This window comes from Coloeus monedula (assembly GCF_965178545.1).
Source record: "Coloeus monedula genome assembly, chromosome: 12".
NCBI classification, from domain to species: domain Eukaryota; kingdom Metazoa; phylum Chordata; class Aves; order Passeriformes; family Corvidae; genus Coloeus; species Coloeus monedula.
Window position 1 is genome coordinate 18,446,539 of NC_138792.1, and position 20,195 is coordinate 18,466,733.

At 46.4% G+C, this 20,195-nt stretch overlaps 1 protein-coding gene across 1 annotated transcript in view; it reads right to left on the bottom strand.

The window, feature by feature from the left end:
- SH3BGRL (SH3 domain binding glutamate rich protein like) overlaps positions 1-18,514 on the bottom strand; it is a 30,316-nt gene extending 11,802 nt beyond the window's left edge. The window contains exon 1 of the mRNA XM_082289160.1: positions 18,401-18,514. Coding sequence (XP_082145286.1) covers positions 18,401-18,445 — 45 coding nt within the window. The 5' untranslated portion in view covers positions 18,446-18,514. The remainder of the gene's footprint in view (positions 1-18,400) is intronic.
- Positions 18,515-20,195: the final 1,681 nt, after the last annotated feature.

A 20,195-nucleotide genomic window follows, 5' to 3' on the forward strand; every position in this document is an offset into this window, starting at 1 on the left:
GTGGCAAGTTATTGGTGTCTCACCACACACTGTGATCCTGTGCTAGAAAATCCACTGGGTATCGAGATTCCCTTCTTTTCCAGTTACGAGCCAATCATGGAACATTAAGCTTTCAACGGAGCATGGACACAAAATAACATAAAAATTAGTGTAGAATTGTGAACAAGTACTACCCATCACTTCAGTACACATAAGAAATTCAATTTACTGTTCTTAGATCTAGCTCCCATCAGTGATATCAGTAACACAAGAGAAACCACGTCAAAGCTGCCAAGAGTACAAACAGGTGATGTTTGCCAACAAATCAGCCCATCAAAAATAAAGTTTTAACCCCAAAGTGGGAATAAACTTTCCAGAAAATGCTGCAACATTTTAGATTCTCTTCCAAATCTTTACTCATTGAAAAAAAAAAAAAATTAAAAAAGAACTCGGCAAAAAGATAATAAGCAGAAAAGGAGGAAGGGATGATGCTGTGGGACCTTGGTCCAGCGAGCAGGCAGCATTCCAGCCTTAGCTCCAGCCAGGACTGTGCTGGCTGTTCAAGAGCCAACTTCTCCCAGCACCACCCCACTGCAGGGAAACACTTATTTTAAACACTTTTTGGAACATCACAGAAGGTTCTATCTCAGGCACACACACAGCGCACAGTCCAGTCCACGCTGCTGGCCAAGGAAGGGTTTGGGTTGGTTTTCTTTCAGTCTTGTTATTTTTTCAGTTTATAAATAAATCTCTTGTTGGACAATAGACATGTTTTGGAAACCTATTTATGGACCATTGGAACCCAAAGTAAGTTTACAGTCTGAGTGCTGCTGTTTTGATCCAACAACAAACTTGCTGACCGCGGCTCTGCCGTCCTGGCCCTTGGCACGGGGCTTCTCCACCACTTCTGTGGGTCCTGTGTCCCAACTTCCATGCAGGGGAAAAACACAGATTTTATTAATTGCTTTCCCAATCATGGGATTAAATGGCTCATGCTTTATTGTGAGGATTTAAAAGAATTATAAAGAGATTTCTTATGATGTTTTCAGCCATCGTTATATCATCAGTTATAGCATCAGGACAAAAGGAAATGGCCTCAAATTGCACCAGGGAAGGTTCAGATTAGGAATTAGGAAAAAGTTTTTCATGGAAATGGTTATGAAGCATTAGAACAGGCTGCCCAGAGAAGTGGTGGAGTCACCATTCCCTGGAAGTGTTCAAGAAATAAGTGGATGTGGCATTGAGGACACGGTTTAGTGCTGAACATGGGGCTGGGGCTGGGTTGATGGTTGGACTTGATGATTTCAAAGGTCTCTTCAACCTTAACAATTCCATGGTTCTGTGATTCTCTCCAGCTCCTGCTGAAGGTGTGTCCTGAACTGCCTCTCCCAACCTCACAGCTGGGATCCAGCACCAGGACAACAGAGAAGCAACACCTTAGAGCAAATCTTACACATTTGATCTTACACATTTCTCAATTAAGTTTCAAGACAACACCACATTTAAAAGGGGATTTTTTTTTTCCATTTCCAATTCCAGCCTTCTGGGTTCTAGATAAGCAAAAGCAACTACAGCATTAAAGCAGTTGTATTGTATGCCAATGATGATTTTAAAGACGCTGCTTCATACTTAGTGGGAGCATATCTTTAAATCCCAGAAGCAGCTGCTTTGTGCAGGAAGGTGAAGTCCAAACTCCAGGGGATGCTACTGGTTGTGGCCAGACTTGCACCCAGCAGTTCTCCAGAAGCTTTAGAGTCTTCTGAAGATGGATAAGCTGAAATGTAAGCAGTGAATGGGAAAAGTGCAGTGCAAGAAATGTTCAGCAAATTCCAGTGGCAGCCACCAGCAGCAAGGTGGAAACCCCCAGGAAGTGATTTTCCTTGGAGGAATGGGCAGCACAAGGAATGCCAAGTGCTGCCAAGACAAATTGACTTGTTACAGGGTGTCCTGTGGACTGAGCTGTGGCCACACTGCCACACTCCACTGCCACTTTTCGGAATTAGAGTACCAACTATTGGGGGTTTTGGTTTGGTTTTCATATGTCTCACCTAATTTCTCAAATGGCCTTGCCTTCCTCACCTGAGTCCCTAATGCAGAAGCTCATCCTTGCAAATGAGCTGCAAAATGCTTAGAATTTCTCCTCCCACTACAACCTAATTTGTAGGAATTAAACAGCCCAGCAGCTCAGCCATGGATTTAAATGTCACAGATTCCTGACGGCCCCCTAAGCTCATTCTCCACCCCAGCACACAGCAGCAGGGCGCCCTTCCGAGCAGCCTCAGTCCTGGCCTCCATCACAGTTTTCCTTGCTTTTACTCTAATATTCCAGAAGCTGTTTTTTTGTCTGGAGTGGTTTTGTTGGTTTTATTTGTATGAATAAGCCAATTTTTTCCCCCCTATAGTTCTGGTGGTGCCACTGTAAATGGTGGTCAGAGGGTGGGAAACCTGCAGGCAACTCCAACAATGACCTGGCTTGATCAGAGCTTTGCCAGGTGTTTCCCAGCAATTCCTGTCTCACTGTTACTTCTCCCTGCCTGGTAGAACATCTGCCTATTTTTAGGTCTGGGTAATTATCATCACAGAACTCAAAGCACTTCTTTGTTCTGGTTATTTTAAGCAGAGCTTTACATGTAGTGGTGCCATCATTGTCTCTCCTGATGGTTCCTGGTCTGGAGGGAATAAGATTGAGGACAAACACAGCAAAACCACCATGAACTTATGGGACCTAAATCAAACACAGGAGGCTGGAAAAGCTCACACTGGACTTGTGCTGCTCCTTTTTTTTTTTTCCAGAAGTTCAGCAGTGTCCAGATGGACTCCATATGTACTGACTCTCTCCCTGCAGGGTCCTTTGGGGAAGTCCATGGGATATCCACATGATTCCTGCACAGCAGCGCTGGTTTGATGTGGTTAGACCCCAAAAGCTTAAAACTGGTTTATTTGGAAATGGTTTTTACCACCAGGCACCCACCAACCCTGGGTTGTGTCAGCATCACCAGCCCAAAACCTGGGGCAGGAGGGAACAGGCTCCGGCTCCCACTGAGAGCAACAACCACATTCCTGCTGTTCACATGTGGGTTTAGAAGACCCTTTATAAAAGCAAGAAAAGGTGAAAAGGGACCCCCACTCAAGAGCGAGGCTGGGGGAAAATCCAGGCTACCAAAAGGTTTTTGCAATTTAACCTGGAGGTTACGTCACGTCTGGCAGCACATGGCCTGTCTCCAACAGGGCTTTACCCAGGCATAAGGTACCACCCCACAGACCAGATTTTGGAACACAAGCCAAAAATATAGCTGGAACAAAGGACAAAGTCTGTACTTCCCAAAACAAGACCATGACTTGCTCCAGAAACCATAGAAAGTTACATAAATGAAAAAGCTGATTCATGAGAACAAAAATAAAAGCTTCTCTCATGGATTATAATGCCATTGTAATTGCATTCATTCAATAACCCAAAGCCTAAAAACTTGTTAAATCCCACACCAACAACACCCAAGTCCAAAGATCCATGTGCGTTCAACAAGTTTTTTCCTACCCGAAGAACTGAACAGGAAAGTTAACGTCACCTCCATGTACTAAAGTCCTGGGGATCAGGATTCTCAATGGAGCCAAGGGCGCTTAGAGACCCAACTCCCACTCACTTTTATTTACTCTGACACAGACTGCAAAGAGAATAAAATCCCAGGGGGATTTGGCATTTAGTTCCCTTGGGCTACTTTGGGAAGTTCAGCCAGCAACACCGGCCTGGCCTTTCTGACTGGCACAGCCCAGTACAGCTGTGCAGGTTCCTAATTGCCACACTGCCAACTTGCTGTTGGAGTTCAAGGAATTAGTTAAGAAAAAAAAAAGAAACCTTTTCTCTCTTGCTGCAGCAAGGAGGGTTTGAGTTCAGTGTTCCAGCAAAGTTTTTCAGTGTCACTAATTTGGTGTCAGACACGCAGTACAGCCAATTCCACCACACCTCGACTACAGTCAAATTCTAACAAGATACTAAAAGGCCACAAATAAGTCAGAACTGTTTTGCTGCACCACATCCAGTGTCTGTTTAGCTACTTTCCCCCTGCAGTGGCCAAAAGCAGATTCCTTTATCCATTAGTCAAGTAGGAGGACAAGTAACATTTCCTTATTTATATCTCCACAGCTTCTGGCCCACAGCAGCAGCAGCACTGCCTAACGAAGCCCTGATGACTTTTTAATGTGTTTTAGGTTTACTTTCTATGAAGGCACCTTAAGGATCAATGTTATTATCACAGCTTAAGGCAAATTCCGCTCTTAACAGATGATATCCAAGCACTGGGGAAGTGTGTGGGGGTGAATCCATTCATCCTTTAACACCTGCGTGTCAGGGACTATTGTGGTGTTACTAGGATTCTAACAGAGAACATCTTATCAGCAACACCTGAAGCCTGTGTTTAAAAGTGCCATTTAATAAACTTCCCGTTTTGTTCCAGTACATGAAAATGGTTCTGTCAGCTGAAACCCCACCTCTTTTCCTACTGAAGCACTGAATTCAGAAGTACATCTTTCTTTTTTTGGCTGCAAGGAAAAGGTGGTCAGGCACTGAAAGGGCTCCTCAGGGAATAGTCACAGCCCCAAGGCTGCCAGAGCTCCAGGAGCATTTGGACAACGCTCCCAGGCACAGGGTGGGATTGTTGGGGGGTCTGTGCAGGGCCAGGAGTTGGACTTGATCCTTGAGGGTCCCTTCCAACTCAGGATATTCCATGACTCCCTGAAAAGAAGGGTAACACAGAGCATTCTCCTTTAACTCTCCTCCTTCCCAGCTGCTCCCCAACACTTTCAGTTGCTCATTCAGCATTTCCTGGCCTGTCCAGGCTCCTGACTGCATCCAGTTCTTTTGCCCAAGAGCCCAGCTCTGTCTCAAGCCTACCAGAGATGCACAAACTCCTGGGAATGTTCTGGGGGGCCACCAGAGCAGATCAGATCAGATGCACCCTCCTTTAGCCGGGATATCTGTGTCCTCACCACAGCCAGAAATGACACATCCCTCTACTCTCTGCTTAGATGCTTCTGTTCATTCTGTAAAAGGCTTAAAGAGGGTCACTATTGCCAAGTCAAAGTCACTCAGAGGTCAGGATACGCCAAAGCTCTTCTCCCACAGCAATCATGGCCTGCTCAAAGACTGCCTCCCCAAACACAGACTCTGCATCCAGAGACTGACTTTCTGTTTCTTAGGGATTTTCCTTCCTTTTTTCCTTTTTTTTAAAGTTCTGTGGAAAGTGACAGCAATGCCCAATGGGATTATTTGCCTGGATTTTAAAACCAAACAAAGCCCACACAGCCAAAACTTCCATTTGCAGGGATTTTAATGCAAGACTTTAACATTTAAAATCTCATTCCATCATCAGCCAAAGAACAGAGACGTTTGCTCATGGGATGGCAGTGAGCCTTTTTACACTGTACTTCCATGCACATGGAACACAAGATCCCCAGCAGCTGGGCAAGGGAGAAGTTAAAACCCAAAAGTCCCAGGAAGTTCTGGCAGCACTGGAGCTGGCACAAGCAGAGGCACCAAACCTGCCTACCTACTTTTTGTAGACAACCCCAGAGCCTGAACACAGAAAACCAGGGACTGTGACTGAAGCTTCCAACTGCTGAATGCTGGGAGGTGTCCCAGATCTGGAGAGGTGTCAGACTGACACTTGGCCCCTCACACAAGGAAGGTTTGATTGGAGACATGGAGGGTGCCTGACTCCTCTTCACTCTGCTCAAGCTGGGAGCAGGGACAGCAGCCCCAGAGGCAGGGACAGCAAGAGTCTCCCCTCCCTTCACGTGATCTCTGCAAACAACCCCACCAGGAGCTGTGTTTGATTAGGGATGAACTTTGCACAGGAAGCAGCCTGAGTCTCTGGAGAGTTTCTGGGCACTGCCTGGCAGCAGCTCCAAACTCCTACAGACTGACCCCTCCAACATCCAAAGCCTGCCCACCCTCATGGAGGGGCTCTGCATAGGCTACTCCCAAACCTCACCTCCTCCAGCGCTGGGGCTGGGCAGGTTTATCCAGGAGAGACGGTCAGGGAAGCACAGCTCCTTACTGGGACTGTATACACTCAACCTGCATCAATCAGGTTATGGAAAGAGACCTTCTCCACCAACTCCGAAGGCCTGTTCCTGAGCAAGGATTCACCACTTCTGAGAACCATAGACTCACAGAATATCCTGAGTTGGAAGGGACCCTCCAGGATCATTGAGTCCAGCTCCTGGCCCTGCACAGGACACCCCAACAATCCCACACTGTGCCTGCTGTCCAAACGGTCCTGGAGCTCTGGGGCCGTGACCGTTCCCTGGGGAGCTGTTCTAGTCCCTGACCACCCTCTGGATGAGGAATCTTTTTATAACATCCAGTGAACCTTCCCTGACACAGCTCCAGCCATTCCCTGGGGTCCTGTCCCTGGTCAGAGAGCAGAGGTTGGTGCCAGGCTGTGCCTTGGCTGGGCTCCATGGAGCTCTGAGCAGGGAATCTCCTCCAGTCACACAGCAGTGCTGCTTTGGGAACCCCAACTCAGCTCACAGATGACACAGGGGTTCTTGTGCCATCACAAGGAATGGGAAGAAATGAGCCAGGGGAGGCAGGACTGCCTCTCCCAGCAGCAATAAGGACTGAAAGCAGGGATCAAACCATGGCCTTGGGCCATTCCTGCAGCAGGCTTTTGCTTCAGTCAGCAACAGGAAAGACCTGCAAATGCAAATACTCACATATCAGGATGATTTTTTGTCTTTTTTTTAATGACTACTGAAGTTATCCAGGATAAACATACCTTGCAAAATCAAGCTTCCAGACCTAGGCTTCCTCTTATCTTCCTTTAGGCGAGGATGTAAAGAAACCCTGATGTATGGTAAACCATAGCATTAACCACACGCACTGACACTGTCCACGAACCTCTGCAGCACCCGGAACTGTCATCATCCGAAGGAAAACACCACCATCACAATACTAAATAAATTGACCCTTGGCAATTTTCTAAGTCAGTCTTGTGGCATTTGACTTTTATAAGCCTGAAAACTGCTCATCTGGTCCAAAACCAACAGAGAGCGAGCTTCCTACTGTGGAATACAGGCTCCATTATCTCAGTTATGCACTAACAAAGCATAAGCAGCAGCAGAATATGAGCTCTTCATTTATTACACACAGTTGTTTTCTGCAGCAGACGTGGAGCTTGGCAGGCTGAGTTTCCCTGGAAGTCTCCATGTGCCTTGTCACAGCATCCAAACTCCATGCTGGGTTAAATAAAAACAAACAGATCCAGTCCTCCCAAATCCCAGTACCAAACTAAGAACTCCTGAACAGCACAGGGATGAGAGTGGCAGGACCTGGAGCATTCCCACCCATCAGCCAGCTGTTCTGTGTATTCCTGGTGTCTCCACAGCCTCAGCACCTCACTGGACTCTCTTACCTGAGTTATAAACAGGGAAAGAGGAAAGGGGAATGTGGAAGAAAAAAAAAGTCCTTAAGTCCAAGCTACCTCTGTCACAGACTCCTTGAACAATTTTCTCTTCACCTCTCAGAGCTCCTTTTCCTGAGCTGTTAGTCAGCAGGAATAATTATTTCTTCAAATCACTGCTTATTTACTTTCAGGGATCATTTCTGGCTGATTCTACAAACAGTACCAACACACCACAGCCCAGCCCCACAGACAGGCTTTGCACACTGTCTGTAAAGCAATTTACCACACAGAAGACTGGTCTCCAATAAGACAGTGAGGCTCAGTATCACAAGATGCAGAAAACTCTCTGACACATGATATATTCCTAAATACTCAAAAATTGACCATGTGCTTAGAAGAGCAGGGGAAAGGCCATGAAGGTGCTACTGGTCACCTGACTGCTTGCTCTGGAAGCTTTAAAAAGTCCTGATAGTCTGGAGCTCACCCCCGTTGTCAAGTTCTGAATCTGGTTTTTTCAGCCAGCCTCTTTCTGAAAGCCAGAAGAATTATTTCTCCTTTATCTTCAGCTTTGTGGAGATCCCAGGACAGGTCTGTGCAATGCTGGCAGCAACTCCACGCTGTAAGAACTGACACAAACAGCATAGGTCCCACCTCAGTGCCCCTGAGACTTCACCCTCTGCATCAGCCCAGCACTCCAATAATCTTTCCAGGGAGGCAGCCTGAGATAACACACACAGGGCTGCAGTTTGAGGGGTTTATTGAAACAGCTGCTCCTGTAATTATTTTTCAGAGGCTGTGGATTTCTGCTGGCAATGGGGAGCCCTGCAGAGCAGAGGGAAAACAGGTTTGGTTGTGCTTGTGTGACAAGCTCAACTCTGGTTAGGAGAGGAATTAAAAGCACAGAGAGTTCTGCACGAGGCCCCTGTGGTTTACAATAAAAGCAAAGTTTATTTCCTGTATGGTTTAGCACACAGAGGCTAAATTAACTGACAGGACTAAAAGTTTACAGCATTAATTGCTGTTTCACTGCCTTTATATTGCCAGGCATTTATTCTTTAAATGAAAAACTACTTTAAGAAGAAATACATGACCTCAGGGATCCAGGTGCTTCTGATGTGTATTACTTTTTATCTTTGAAGAATTCATATACCACAGATGTTATTTAACAAAGAGTCTTTCTGCTGACTGCTAAAACTAAACCACGTAATTCTTTTAAGAGAACAAAGCTTTTTTCTTCAACTAAAATACCTAAATATCATAATACAAAGGAAGAGAAAAAACTATGGATTAAATGCAAGTTTTCCTCCTCTTTCCAAGAAGAGCCAGGCTGTCTTGATATAGAACAGCATCCCAAAAGCATCCTGGAGAGGAAAGATTCAGCAGACCACAGCTCACATGGGCAGCAGTTTTCTGACCCAGTAATTGATTGCCCTGGGTAATATTTCAAGTGTGAATCATCCTGGAGGCCTCAGATCCTTCTTTATGTTACTGTGACAAAATATTGTCTAAAAACTGTGTCTTTAAGAGGGAGAGATAAATTCTTCTCACAAGATCTGGCCACAATGCAGTTTCTAACACTTTGGGCAGCTGAAACAACACAGGAGTTGGCCAAGCTCTGGCTTGCCATAGCCAGGAAGGCCAGTGCCTGGGGTTTGCTCTCAGGACTGCTCAGGAGACATCCTGAAGTGACTCTTTCAGGAATTAACAAAATGGAGCATTTTCCAACACAGTCAGGTTGTTCCCATCACCAGGCTGCTATCATCCACTGCATCCCTGCAGCCCAAAGGGAAGTGGCACCTTCACCCCAGAGCAGGAGCACTAATCTGGATGCTGCCCATGCCTCGGAGTCACAACCTGGAGCCACTTTGCAACTCCCCACTGTCTTTTTTAAGTTTTATAGATCCCTCTTGTCACCATGGTATCTGCCTTTTTTTTTTTTTTCTAAACCACAAGCTTCCTTCTGCCTCAGTGCAAGCCAGCATCTGCTTACCCCAATCAGAAACTAAGAAAAATACACACTGCATTTTATTTTTTCAAAGTTTAAGTTCCCAGCTGTTTATTTGCTGTGAGATGGAGTTCTCCAGGCCTGGGCAAGCAGCCAAAATGGCTTCATTCCCCTGCTGTTCCTCAGTCTCAGCCTAATGCTGATGGCTGGCAGTGGGAGGTGATGGCTCTCCCAACGCCTTCCAAGCTGCCAGCTTGGGTCCCAAATCATTCTGTGGAAGCCGGTGCTGTCTGTCCAGCTGCTCCTCAGTTCATCCAGGTGTAAATTCGTGGGGGGGAACATTTCCCAAGTCAGCATTATGGATTTACTTTGATCTTCCCACAGCATGCACAACAAACCCCAGTTCTCTGCAGGTGAAGGGAAGCTCTCACAGGGACCTCCTGGTACATTTTAATGTGATGGAAGGGAACAGAAATTTGAAAAAAGACTGCTCAGGCAAAAAGGTTCCATGGACTGAGCTACCAGAACCAAGGGACTTGTTTATCTGCATTACAGGGTGGAATTTCCAGTTCTTAATCAGGATTACCGGGGCACTAACAAGGAAATCTGCAAACCTGCCCCTTTATATTTCTATTCACTTATATTGTATTTCCTGCCTAGGGGAAAAAAAAAATCACCAAACATCTACTAGCCATAAATCAGCTTCACTTGAACTGCATTTCTATCCATATCCAGTGAGAACGTTTTAGGATATTTTTAATTTTTATTTTAAATTTCATTCACAGAGTTATTCTGCTCCTCTCCTGCTCTGCCAGTTGTTCTGCAGCTGCTGCTCTGGCCAAATACATTTGCAACATGTGCACAGGAATGCCTTGGATAAGCAGTATTAAATGTTTCCTAAGGAATAAAATCTTGTCCTGCTGTAGTCCATGGCAAAATTCCCAGCGATACAAGCACAGCCAGAGGTTGATCCCATGAGGTGAATACAGATGTGCTGTTTAAACCTGCCTGGCAATGAGTACTCCCATAAAAACGTGGGTTTATGTGAAAACTGTGATTATTTTTCCCAGAGGCTTTGTGCTTGCTGTTTCCATCAGGTTTTTCCAGTTGACTTTGATCTATGCCTAAGGCAGGAGAGGTGTCTGATCATCTACCCTAAACATGGTCTAAACGTGCAGCGTGTCAGTATCTGCACAATGATGGTCTTTGAATCACCAACTGCTTGTTTCATATGTAAGAAATGCTGAGACACCAACCCAACATATCCCAAATGCACACATATATTCTTTTCCACCAAACATTTTCCTGGACAACATGGTCTTATTTTTTTTAATGCAAACTGTTAACATAATTTTGGAAGCAGAGCCAATTTCATTCAAGAAGAGAAGAAAGCTTTACTGGGCTGGATCCAACACTTGTCTAGCCCAGTCTCCTGTCTCCACTGGTCACAGATCCCAAGGAAGAGCATGCCAACAGACTGAGCACAGAGAGCTGCTACACTACTACATCCAGCTTTCTTCCCAGATGCCAGTAATTCACAGTTTTGAGTCACAGGTGTAGTAATAACGTTTCATACGTTAATAGACTTTTCCCCTTACTTTGTCTCACCGCTTCCCGAGCCCATGAACTTCCTGCTGTATACCACATCCTCTGGCCAGGAGTTCCTCCCTGAAATCTGTGTTGTCGAACAAAGCATTTCATTTATTCTGAACCTGCCACCTGCCACTTTCACTAGCTCTCCCCCAGTTGTTCCATTATGAAAAGTTATTAATAATGCCCTCCTGTTTGCTCTCCCATGCCTGACATGATGTTATCACATTTCAGACTTTTTCAGCTCTTTCTTCCTCAACTGCAGAATTCACAGAATCATGGAATGGTTTGGGTTGGAAGGAACCTTACAGACCATCCAGTCACACCCCCTGCCATGGGCAGGGACACCTTCCACTAGACCAGGTTTCTCCAAGTCCTGTCTGACCTGGCCTGAAACACTTCCAGGGATGGGGCAGCCACAGCTTCTACCTTATTACCCACAAGTTCTGCCTTATTTGCTTGTTCCTCCCAAAGTGATCACTTCACCCTACTTTCTTCCCTTTTCTCACTGTTTTATATAATTTAAAGACAACAATTCCAATCTATTAAAGACAGACTCACCACACATTTATACAGTGGGGTTTAGCCTTCTCCCATTCTAAACATTCCTGACATTCTCTTTGCTTTTCATGGCCATGAATATGGTATTTTTGTAGAATTACCTAGTATAGCTCCAAGACCTCTCTGCTAATTTTAGCAGAGTTTAAACCTTGTTCTTGCATAGGACAATGATTGTTTCTTCCCAGTTTTCCAGCTGGGACAGCAACAGCAGGCTGTTCTTGCACTGTTTGCTTGCTTACAGTCCAGCAGAGATCTCTGTGGGAATCTCCTGGTAATTTCTGCAGATTGTAAAAGCTGCCTGTATATTCCCAAATCTTGATTGTTATCAGCTTTCTGTAACTGATGTGCAATCAGTTACGTAAGCCAAAAAGAAAATAAGTTATCCTTTTCTCTTATCCCACAGAAGCTTAGTTTCTTTCTGAAAAAGAAGACTGTAAACCTGGCCAACACTTGTCCAAAACTTTCTAGAAGTCCAGGGATTCAATATTATGGATCAGCCTCCCTCCTATGCTCCAAGTAGCTCAGGCATGAGGCACAGCTTTCTCCTCTGACACTGCACTGATTCTCCTCCCTGCCCTGTCTCTGTCCACACATCCTCTGGGAGTCAAGATCAACATCCATTTGTGCAGCACCGGAAGATGGCTCGCAGCTCTCAGATTTCCCTGAGATCCTTTTTTCAAACCACAGCCGCCTTTGGCTCCTCTCTTCACCCCAACACCCCAGCAATCAAACAACAGGTAATAGTTAAAATTTTACGCTCGAGTGCCTTTAGAATTTCCAGAGAGGCTGATTCATGCACGGAAACAGCCCCAGTAAAACTGAACTTCAGATCATTAATTAAAGAAATAAATCACCACATCCATGTCTCACAGGGGAAACAAAGTCCAGGAAGGAGCTGTAAGTCAGGATGTGAAAACAACTTCAGCTGTATCCGGACAGCACGAACCTCAGTCAGGCCAGTTGGATGCTGACCCTTCACATTCTTTCTGGTGCTTTAAAGCTCAGTCTCACTCTGCTGCCTTTTCAGTGTTAGAAAATGGCCTTAACACTGAGCTGGAGGTGCTGTCCCAGGAAGGACGTGCTCCTGGACTGAGGCCTTTTTTCTGGGACAAACAACAGTAGATAAGCATTACAATTAAAGCTCTTTCAGGCTTGATTAAATATCTGGCCAACAAAAGCATTTAAATTTAATCAGAAACTGAAAGTCTCCCCTGCATACGGCCAGGGTTAAACAAATGGCCTGAACACCGAATTTTCATGTGTGAGCAAAAACATTCCTGAATAGCAGAATATTGATATAAGATGTGGATTTGGTTCAGGTTTCCAGCTCTCCAGTCAGTGCCAGGAACTGAGATTGGTGCTTCCAAGGCTGAGGAACACAAAGAACAGGCAGAGCTCACCTCCCTTTGGCTATGGCAACGATGCACCCTTAGCTCTTCTTTTTGTCATAGAGGGGAATATTTCTATTCTGTTTTGAGCTTGAACAGCTGAATTCTGTCAATGTTGGTGTAGCTCCCTTTGTTCTCCTCTCTCCCCAGTTCCTCCTTTCCTGGAAGGAGCAAGAATAACCTTGCAGAGACTCAAGTCTTGGCACCCTCTGCTCGTTGACGCAGATGCCAATTCACTGACTTCTACAGGAATTTTCTGAGTGTAACTTTAATGCCCCAGGGCAAGGAAAGTTTCATGCTCAACTCTATAAATATTTATTTAAAACCCACAAGTGCTTAGCCCTAACATGACGCTGTGTGGATCCTGTCTCAGAACGTGCTGCGGTTCAGAGTTCAAGGGAAAGCCGGCACAAGCTGACAGCATCCAGCCTCTACCAAAATCTGCCTCTTCTCCCCAAGCAGAGACATAATCCTGAGCACCACCTCAGAATAAACACTGTCCTACCTGCATATACAACCTAGAGAAATTCTCAGCAAAAAGCCGTTTCTGGCTTTGACTGTGGAGTAGAATTTTCCATGTTTCTCCTGCTGTCAGAAACTGGTTTTATTTAAGCACAGTAGAGTGTTTTTTATTTTGATATATTAAAACTATTGCAACAACTGCAGCCAATTTAATCTCTGGCTCCATTAAAAATTTGAATGCAGTATTTTAAGAAAAATATTTGACTTATCTCGAGTTTGGAACAATGACTTTACAAAAACCAACCCAGGAGGCAGATGGAACACATCCGAGCTTGAGCCACATTACGGATTTTGTCTTCTATCCCAAGAGCTCTAACTCAGAATAACTCCTACCTTTTTATTGAGAGAAACTCAGTTTGGTGAACACTGGGTATCCAAAAAAGTCCTTTACACATATTATGTTTCCACAAGAGAGGGGTTTGAAGATCAATACCCAGCCTAACAAGTCACTTTTCACCCATGGTGTATCTACTGCCTGAGCTGAGCATCACAAAAACATAGATACACGGTAAGATTGTTTTTGTAACTACAGATGCAGCTTATTTCCCCACAGTATGTGAGTTTAGCTAAACTTGCGTCATATTACAAGACTATTTACCAAAGATTTGTATCGGCGTTTTCTTCCCACATGAACTGCCCTGCCAGGCAGCTGAAGGAAGTTCACGAGCTGCTCCTGACAGTCTGCTGCCACGGCTCGGGGCTTCCACAGCGACCAATGTGACCACAGACATCCGGGCTGGGACAGCACGCTGGGAATCTTGAACGTGGCAGCGGAACAAGGGACACTTGTGATCCACACTGATAAGGACTGGATGCACAGAGCCACACTGCTGGGGCTGCATTTCCCCTCAGAGCCACCTCCTGCCACGGCCCGGCACCACAGCAAAGCCGTTGGACTCCATGAGCTGTGAGGCCTTTTCCAACCTGAACAATTCTGATTCCATGAAACCTCACAGCAGCCAAACAACACAAACACAAAGCACACAGACTCTTGCTCATTCTCTCTTCGGGTGGTATTATTTGCATTTATTGTGACAATCTGAGAAAAAAGGCCCTTGAGGTATTTAAATGCAAAATACAATTTTTTATACAATCTCCATCTCTCCATGTATTACTTCCCTGGGATTCAAACTTCAGAAGGATGAAGGAGCCTCACCAGCCCTCCCAAAGCCCTGAGCTGTTGAACAAGGACAAGAGCTGGTGGTTACACACACTCATCATTTCCAACAGCTCTTCTCCAGAGCTGTTCTCCCCTGGAATGCTCTAGGAAGTACTTGACACTTGTTACATGTCCCCAGTGGCACCAGCAAGTTCTCTGGTGCCTTACTGGGAAAAGAGAAGAGTAATTGTGAACAAATGTTCACTCTCCAGACCATAGGCCACTTTCTTCTTCATTTCCTGGTAGGTGGGGAGAAGACCTAAATCCTTTCCCAAGCAAGAAGACAATACAAGAAAAATAGAACACCCCCCCCCCACATCCTTAACTTTGTGGATGAAAAATAAATTAAAATTTCCTTTCCTCTCTAAAACCATCCCTAAACAGCAGCAGGTCTGTGTAATACAGGACCCTGAGTCTGACTCTGGGGTCATCTCTTCTTTCTGCCATGTCTGCAGTCGCAGTAGGAGGCAAGGAAAGAAAACCACCCACACAGCCATCAAAACAAGGCAGGGGGAGAGCTGGGAGAGATGGAAATATGGGATGTAGATCACAAAGATGAAGTGCCTGGCTCCAAGGAGCATCTGGACACCAGACATTTGATGTGGCAGTTTCCAGAGCCCACAGCACTGGCAGTGGCACAGAGTAGAGCTCAGCCCACCACATCCAGTGCTGGCACTTCAGTTCCACAGCCACAGCCTCCAGTTTCACCCGCAGCCCTGGAACTGCAGGGGGATGTTGGATGAACAAATACAATTCTCTCAAAGTCCGTACTCAAGACCTGTGCAGTTGTTGGCAACAAATGCACACTCTTAAGACCGAGAAGAATTTAAACAGCTGGTTCCCTTCCACATGAGATCAATAAAATGGGCAATCCAGCTGCCTTCAGGAAGAAAGGGATTCTGGTGCTGGGCAATCTCTTGCCCCAAAATCAACAAAATACCAAAATCCTGTGGAGAAAATCACACACTGGGTTTGTGGCATTCAGCTTTTTCCCTCCTTGTATCCTTTTCTCCCAGGAGCAAGAGTCTAATGACTCTTTGGCCTCTCTTCCTTCTTCCTCAACCTCCTGAAGGATTTGAATGGGAAGTCACAGTGAAACCCCTCTCCTAGCCGGCACAGCCTCTGTTCCCACAACGCTCCTGCACTTCCCAAATGCGGCATTTGTGTCTGTCATTTCTGTCCGTAGCCTCCACCACTGTCCCAGGCTAAGGACAGTGTCCCACTGCTCACTCTGACTGTACGCCAGGCAGGAAAACTCCTGGACAGCAACTCCACGTGCACATTCCCATGTTGGGTGTCCTCACTTCATCTTTGTAATTACAGTCCCCGTGAATCCCTGCCCAGCACAGCATCCACGCTGAGGAAGATTAAAGACAAGGGGCCACTTCCCAAGCAAGCCCTTCAAACACAGCAGGAAACTGGTGCTGTAACTATCATATTATGGGGTGAAACTCAAATAGGAGGCCAGACGAGATGTCAATCATCGTAATTTCCAGAAATCCCTTGAAACACACTCATAAAATGTTTTTGCTTAGACATGAGCTTCACACAGTGTTTTTTCCTCACAGATACATCATACTGAATAAAAACATTATGGAGAAAAGTGCCTCAGGGAAACATTTTATATACTGTGATGTGGCAAATTATACCATATAACAAAGCAGGACTTTGCCAATAACAGACCACAAAATTTGGGCACCCTCCAAGACTCACAGCCCCAGGGCATGAGGTGAAGCAACCTCAACCCTTTTCCATTCAGTGGGAGACACTTTCCAGTCTCACAAAAGCTTCTTCAGCTTACAGAAATGGGGCAGGAAGGAGGAGATTTGATACTTATTTCTGGTTTGCTTCTACTCAGGCAAATTAGCCTTTTAAAACCCAAAATAACACAGAGCTGGGTGTCACTAGAGTACAAAAATGACTTAGCAGGAGCAAGAGCCCTTCCCAGGCTGATGTTACCCAGTTCAGTCACTTTGCTGCAAACAGCCTTGTCTCTGTTCCATCTCTCTGTAGCAATCTTCTCTGATGTGGATTTTCCATTCCTGGAGTGGGTTATTTCAAATTCAGCACCCAGAAAGGCTCCTCTGGTCCTCCAAGCAAAGCCTGTCTCACCAACGGTTTTAAGAGCCACAGAAACAACTCATTCCAATTCCCTCCAAAGAGGTGCCTCTCTGTCTTACTTTAGGTTGAAACATCGATTAAAATTCTTATACTGGAAAGAAAACATCACCCAGTGAGGTGCTGGGCCGGTCCTGCCAACAGAAACACCCTCAGTGTACGCAGGAATCTGAGAATGTGCAAGTCTTGCTCATTACCACAAGATCCCTTGAGCTGCTCCAGCTTTAGACACAGGCATGAGTGTATGTGTGTATATATATAAAAATACATACGTCATAAAATTGGCAATTATGTGAACATTACACTCGAATTCCCCAAAAAACAGACTACACCAACGCTACATTCAAATTCCACAGGCAGGGATGCACAGAGGAGCCTGAAACGCAGCAGTTAGTCAGACTGGAGCCTTGCAACATGTACAACCCACACAAGGATGAGGCAGCACTGTAGAAAACACTAAGCTAATGATTAAAAACTTAACTTAAAACCAGAAAAACACAGTTGGGATTGAGATCTGTGGTTGCACCCCTGGAGCTCAGTATCACCAGACAGACAGAAATCAATAGGTGCCATGAAGAGGGCACTGATAAAAATCTATAGCAACTGAAGCAGTCAACTTGAAACCTATTAACAGCTGCATTAGAAAGAAAGGATTACTTTTCCAATCTGCTGCTTTCCTTCCAGATGATCATTCTGTATGAACCCAGGAGAAATCCATTTGGATCCCTTTTATGAATGAACTACTCAGGATTTCAAGACCCTCCCCAGATCAGCATCAAATAATCCTCTGCTTTTCACCACCGGCACCGGCACTGTCGGCGCTGGCATCAAATTTAACAAAAATGACCCGGGAAGGGAGGGACAGCAGGAACACCTGAGGCACAGGCTCCTGTGCCATCTGCAGCCCATCACCCCAAGCTTACCAACTGGCGCTTGATCTGCTGAAGCCTACAGATCAGTGGCTGCACTCAAGCAAAGAAGGAAAACGCAGTGAGGGTTTGTTTTTATCTTCTGTACATCCCTGTCCTCCCAAAGTTTGGGGACCTGAAGCACGAACAGTGACAGGAAAAGGTCATCACACAGCCACAGCTCAGACTCTCTATCTCGCAGTAAAAGTCACTGATCATTAACGGCAATAGCTGACATTTTCTGAGTCTCTGGCATTTTGTAGTTCTCCAGCACATCCATACCAAGTGCAACCAAATCCCCCGGATTTCAGCCTCGGAGCATCTCTCACACGGATCAAACAGAAACCAGACGATCCTGAGGACACAGAGCTACACCTGAACCTAGACACAAATCCCGCTATTTCTGTGTACCTCTTTATTTTCCCGTTGAAAAACACAGTCCGAGCTCTGCCTACAACACACTGGGCCACGAAAAGCGAAATCCAGTATTCCCAACAGGGCAAGAACCGGAGGCTACTGGGACAGTGGCCACACACGCCTGCCACAATCAGCGACGAATAAACTCATCAAAACCGAATGACGGGAGACACATTTAGAATTTAACTTCAAGAAAAACAAAAAAAACCCCCAAATACTGGTGGCTCTGCCTTCCCAGCACAGGGCGAGGGGTGCGGGATCACCGAGGAAATGCCGCTTTCCGTCGGCGGCAGCCGCAGCACCGCCCGCACAGCGCCGGGCGCCGTGAGGGGACCGCGGCTGCCCCGGCCTCTCCCCACGCTGACCGGCCGCCCCCCGCCCGGCACAAGTTTCCCCCGTGCGCCGCTTACCGCCGTGGAGCCGGAGGAAGAGGCGATGTAGACCTTGATGACCATGCTGGGAGCGACGGGATGCGGAGCCGGGCGGGCAGTGGGTGTGTGAGGGCGGCTCGGGTGCGGGCTGGGGCTGAGGCGGGAGGGCGGGCGCGGGGAGGCGGCGGGAGCGCTCGCCCCGCCTCGCTCCGCAGCTGCCGCCGCCCGAGCCCGGAAGGGCGGAAAATGGTTTTTTAAAAATTAATTAAATAAATAAATAGTAAAAAAGGAAAGGGAAAAAAAAAAAATAAAAGGAAGAAAGAAAGGGGAGAGGAGGCGCGTTCTCGACGAGCCGCGCGAGACGTGCGGGGGAGGGGGCGAGGGAGCCATGGCGGCGGGGCCGCGCCGAGGGGACGCGGGGGCTCGGGCGGGGCGCCTGCCTCGGGGCGGGGGGTGAGAGCGGCGGGGGGAACCGGGGGGCACCGGGCTGGCAAAGAGGGAGGGAGCCAAGCGTGCGGGGCCGCCATAGCAGCGGCTGGTTCCGCTCAGCGCCGGTTCCCCTCAGCAGCAGCTCCCCTCATGGCGGGTCCCCTCACGGGCGCTGCCCTCGCGGCCGGGTGCCCGGGGCCGATGGGCCCGTGCTGGGCTCCGGCGGTACCGGCGGTGCTGCAGCCGCCATGGCCCTGCCCCGCTCCCGCCCCGCCCGCGGTGCGACGGCAGCGGCAGCGCCGCCACCCCGGCCCGCCCGGTGCCTTGGCCGCTCACCGGGAACGGGGGCACGAGAAGTCAGGGGCGGGTGGTTGTTTTTGGGAAGTGGTATTTTGAATTAAGAATTTCCTTTTAAAATTTACTCCAGCATGGAAGGTACTGATGTGCCAGCCCATGCCAAAGGACAGGTGGCATCCAGTGGAGTTCTTCGCATTCCTGTGATTATTGTAAAGTATCTTCCACACAAATAAAGCATCAAATCCCCCACATTTTTAATTTTTATAGTCATGGTGACACGTTTTTTAAGGAAATGTATATCCAGCACCTGTCTCCCACTTGCCTTTGGTACTCCCAAATATTACCTCATATATATTTTATTATATATGCTGATAGCAGGTTCACAACAAATGGAAAATATGTACAGTGATGAGCACAGGAAGCTGCAATTTTACAGCTACAAGCTAAGATGAAAGCAAGATGTTTGTTCTGCTCTTGGCAAAAAGCGAGATATTTCTGAAATGAGTTTTCAGAAAGAGGTTTCCTGTTTCAGATCATTAGCAGTTTTTCTAAAAAAAAACCCAAAACTTCTGAAAACATTGAATTCAAAAGTATTGATTAAGTCATCTGTATTTGCTTTATGAATTTGCCAATAGTAAAGGAAAGAAAACTTTTGAAGAGGACATGCCTCAATTTGATATTACTTATGATACTTATTTGAATCTTTGAAGCAGTCATGAGTTTTAAGTGTGTGAAAAATCAATAAACCAAAATGTATCTAGGATGATGGTATGCCATAAAAATTCCCTGGTTCAAGAAATTTCAAAATTTAATAAAATAAATGGGGTATTTTTTAATCTGTTTAAAACAAACCTAGTTAAATCCAGGAGATTAAAATTCTTCAAGGATTGTCTCTTCAGTTGTGTTTGTGCAGCCCCTTCCCAGCTGCTTGAGAAACACCTTGGGAATTCCTGTTGCCTCCAGTGTGTAACCTGATTCATGGCAAGGAACGCAGGAGGGAGAAACCACAGCTTATCAGAAAGAAGGAAAAAATGCAGGTGGAGAACGGGAAAGGGAGGGTCACTTGAACTTTGGGCTCCCCTGTCGTGCTCCTGGCTGCCTGCCTGCC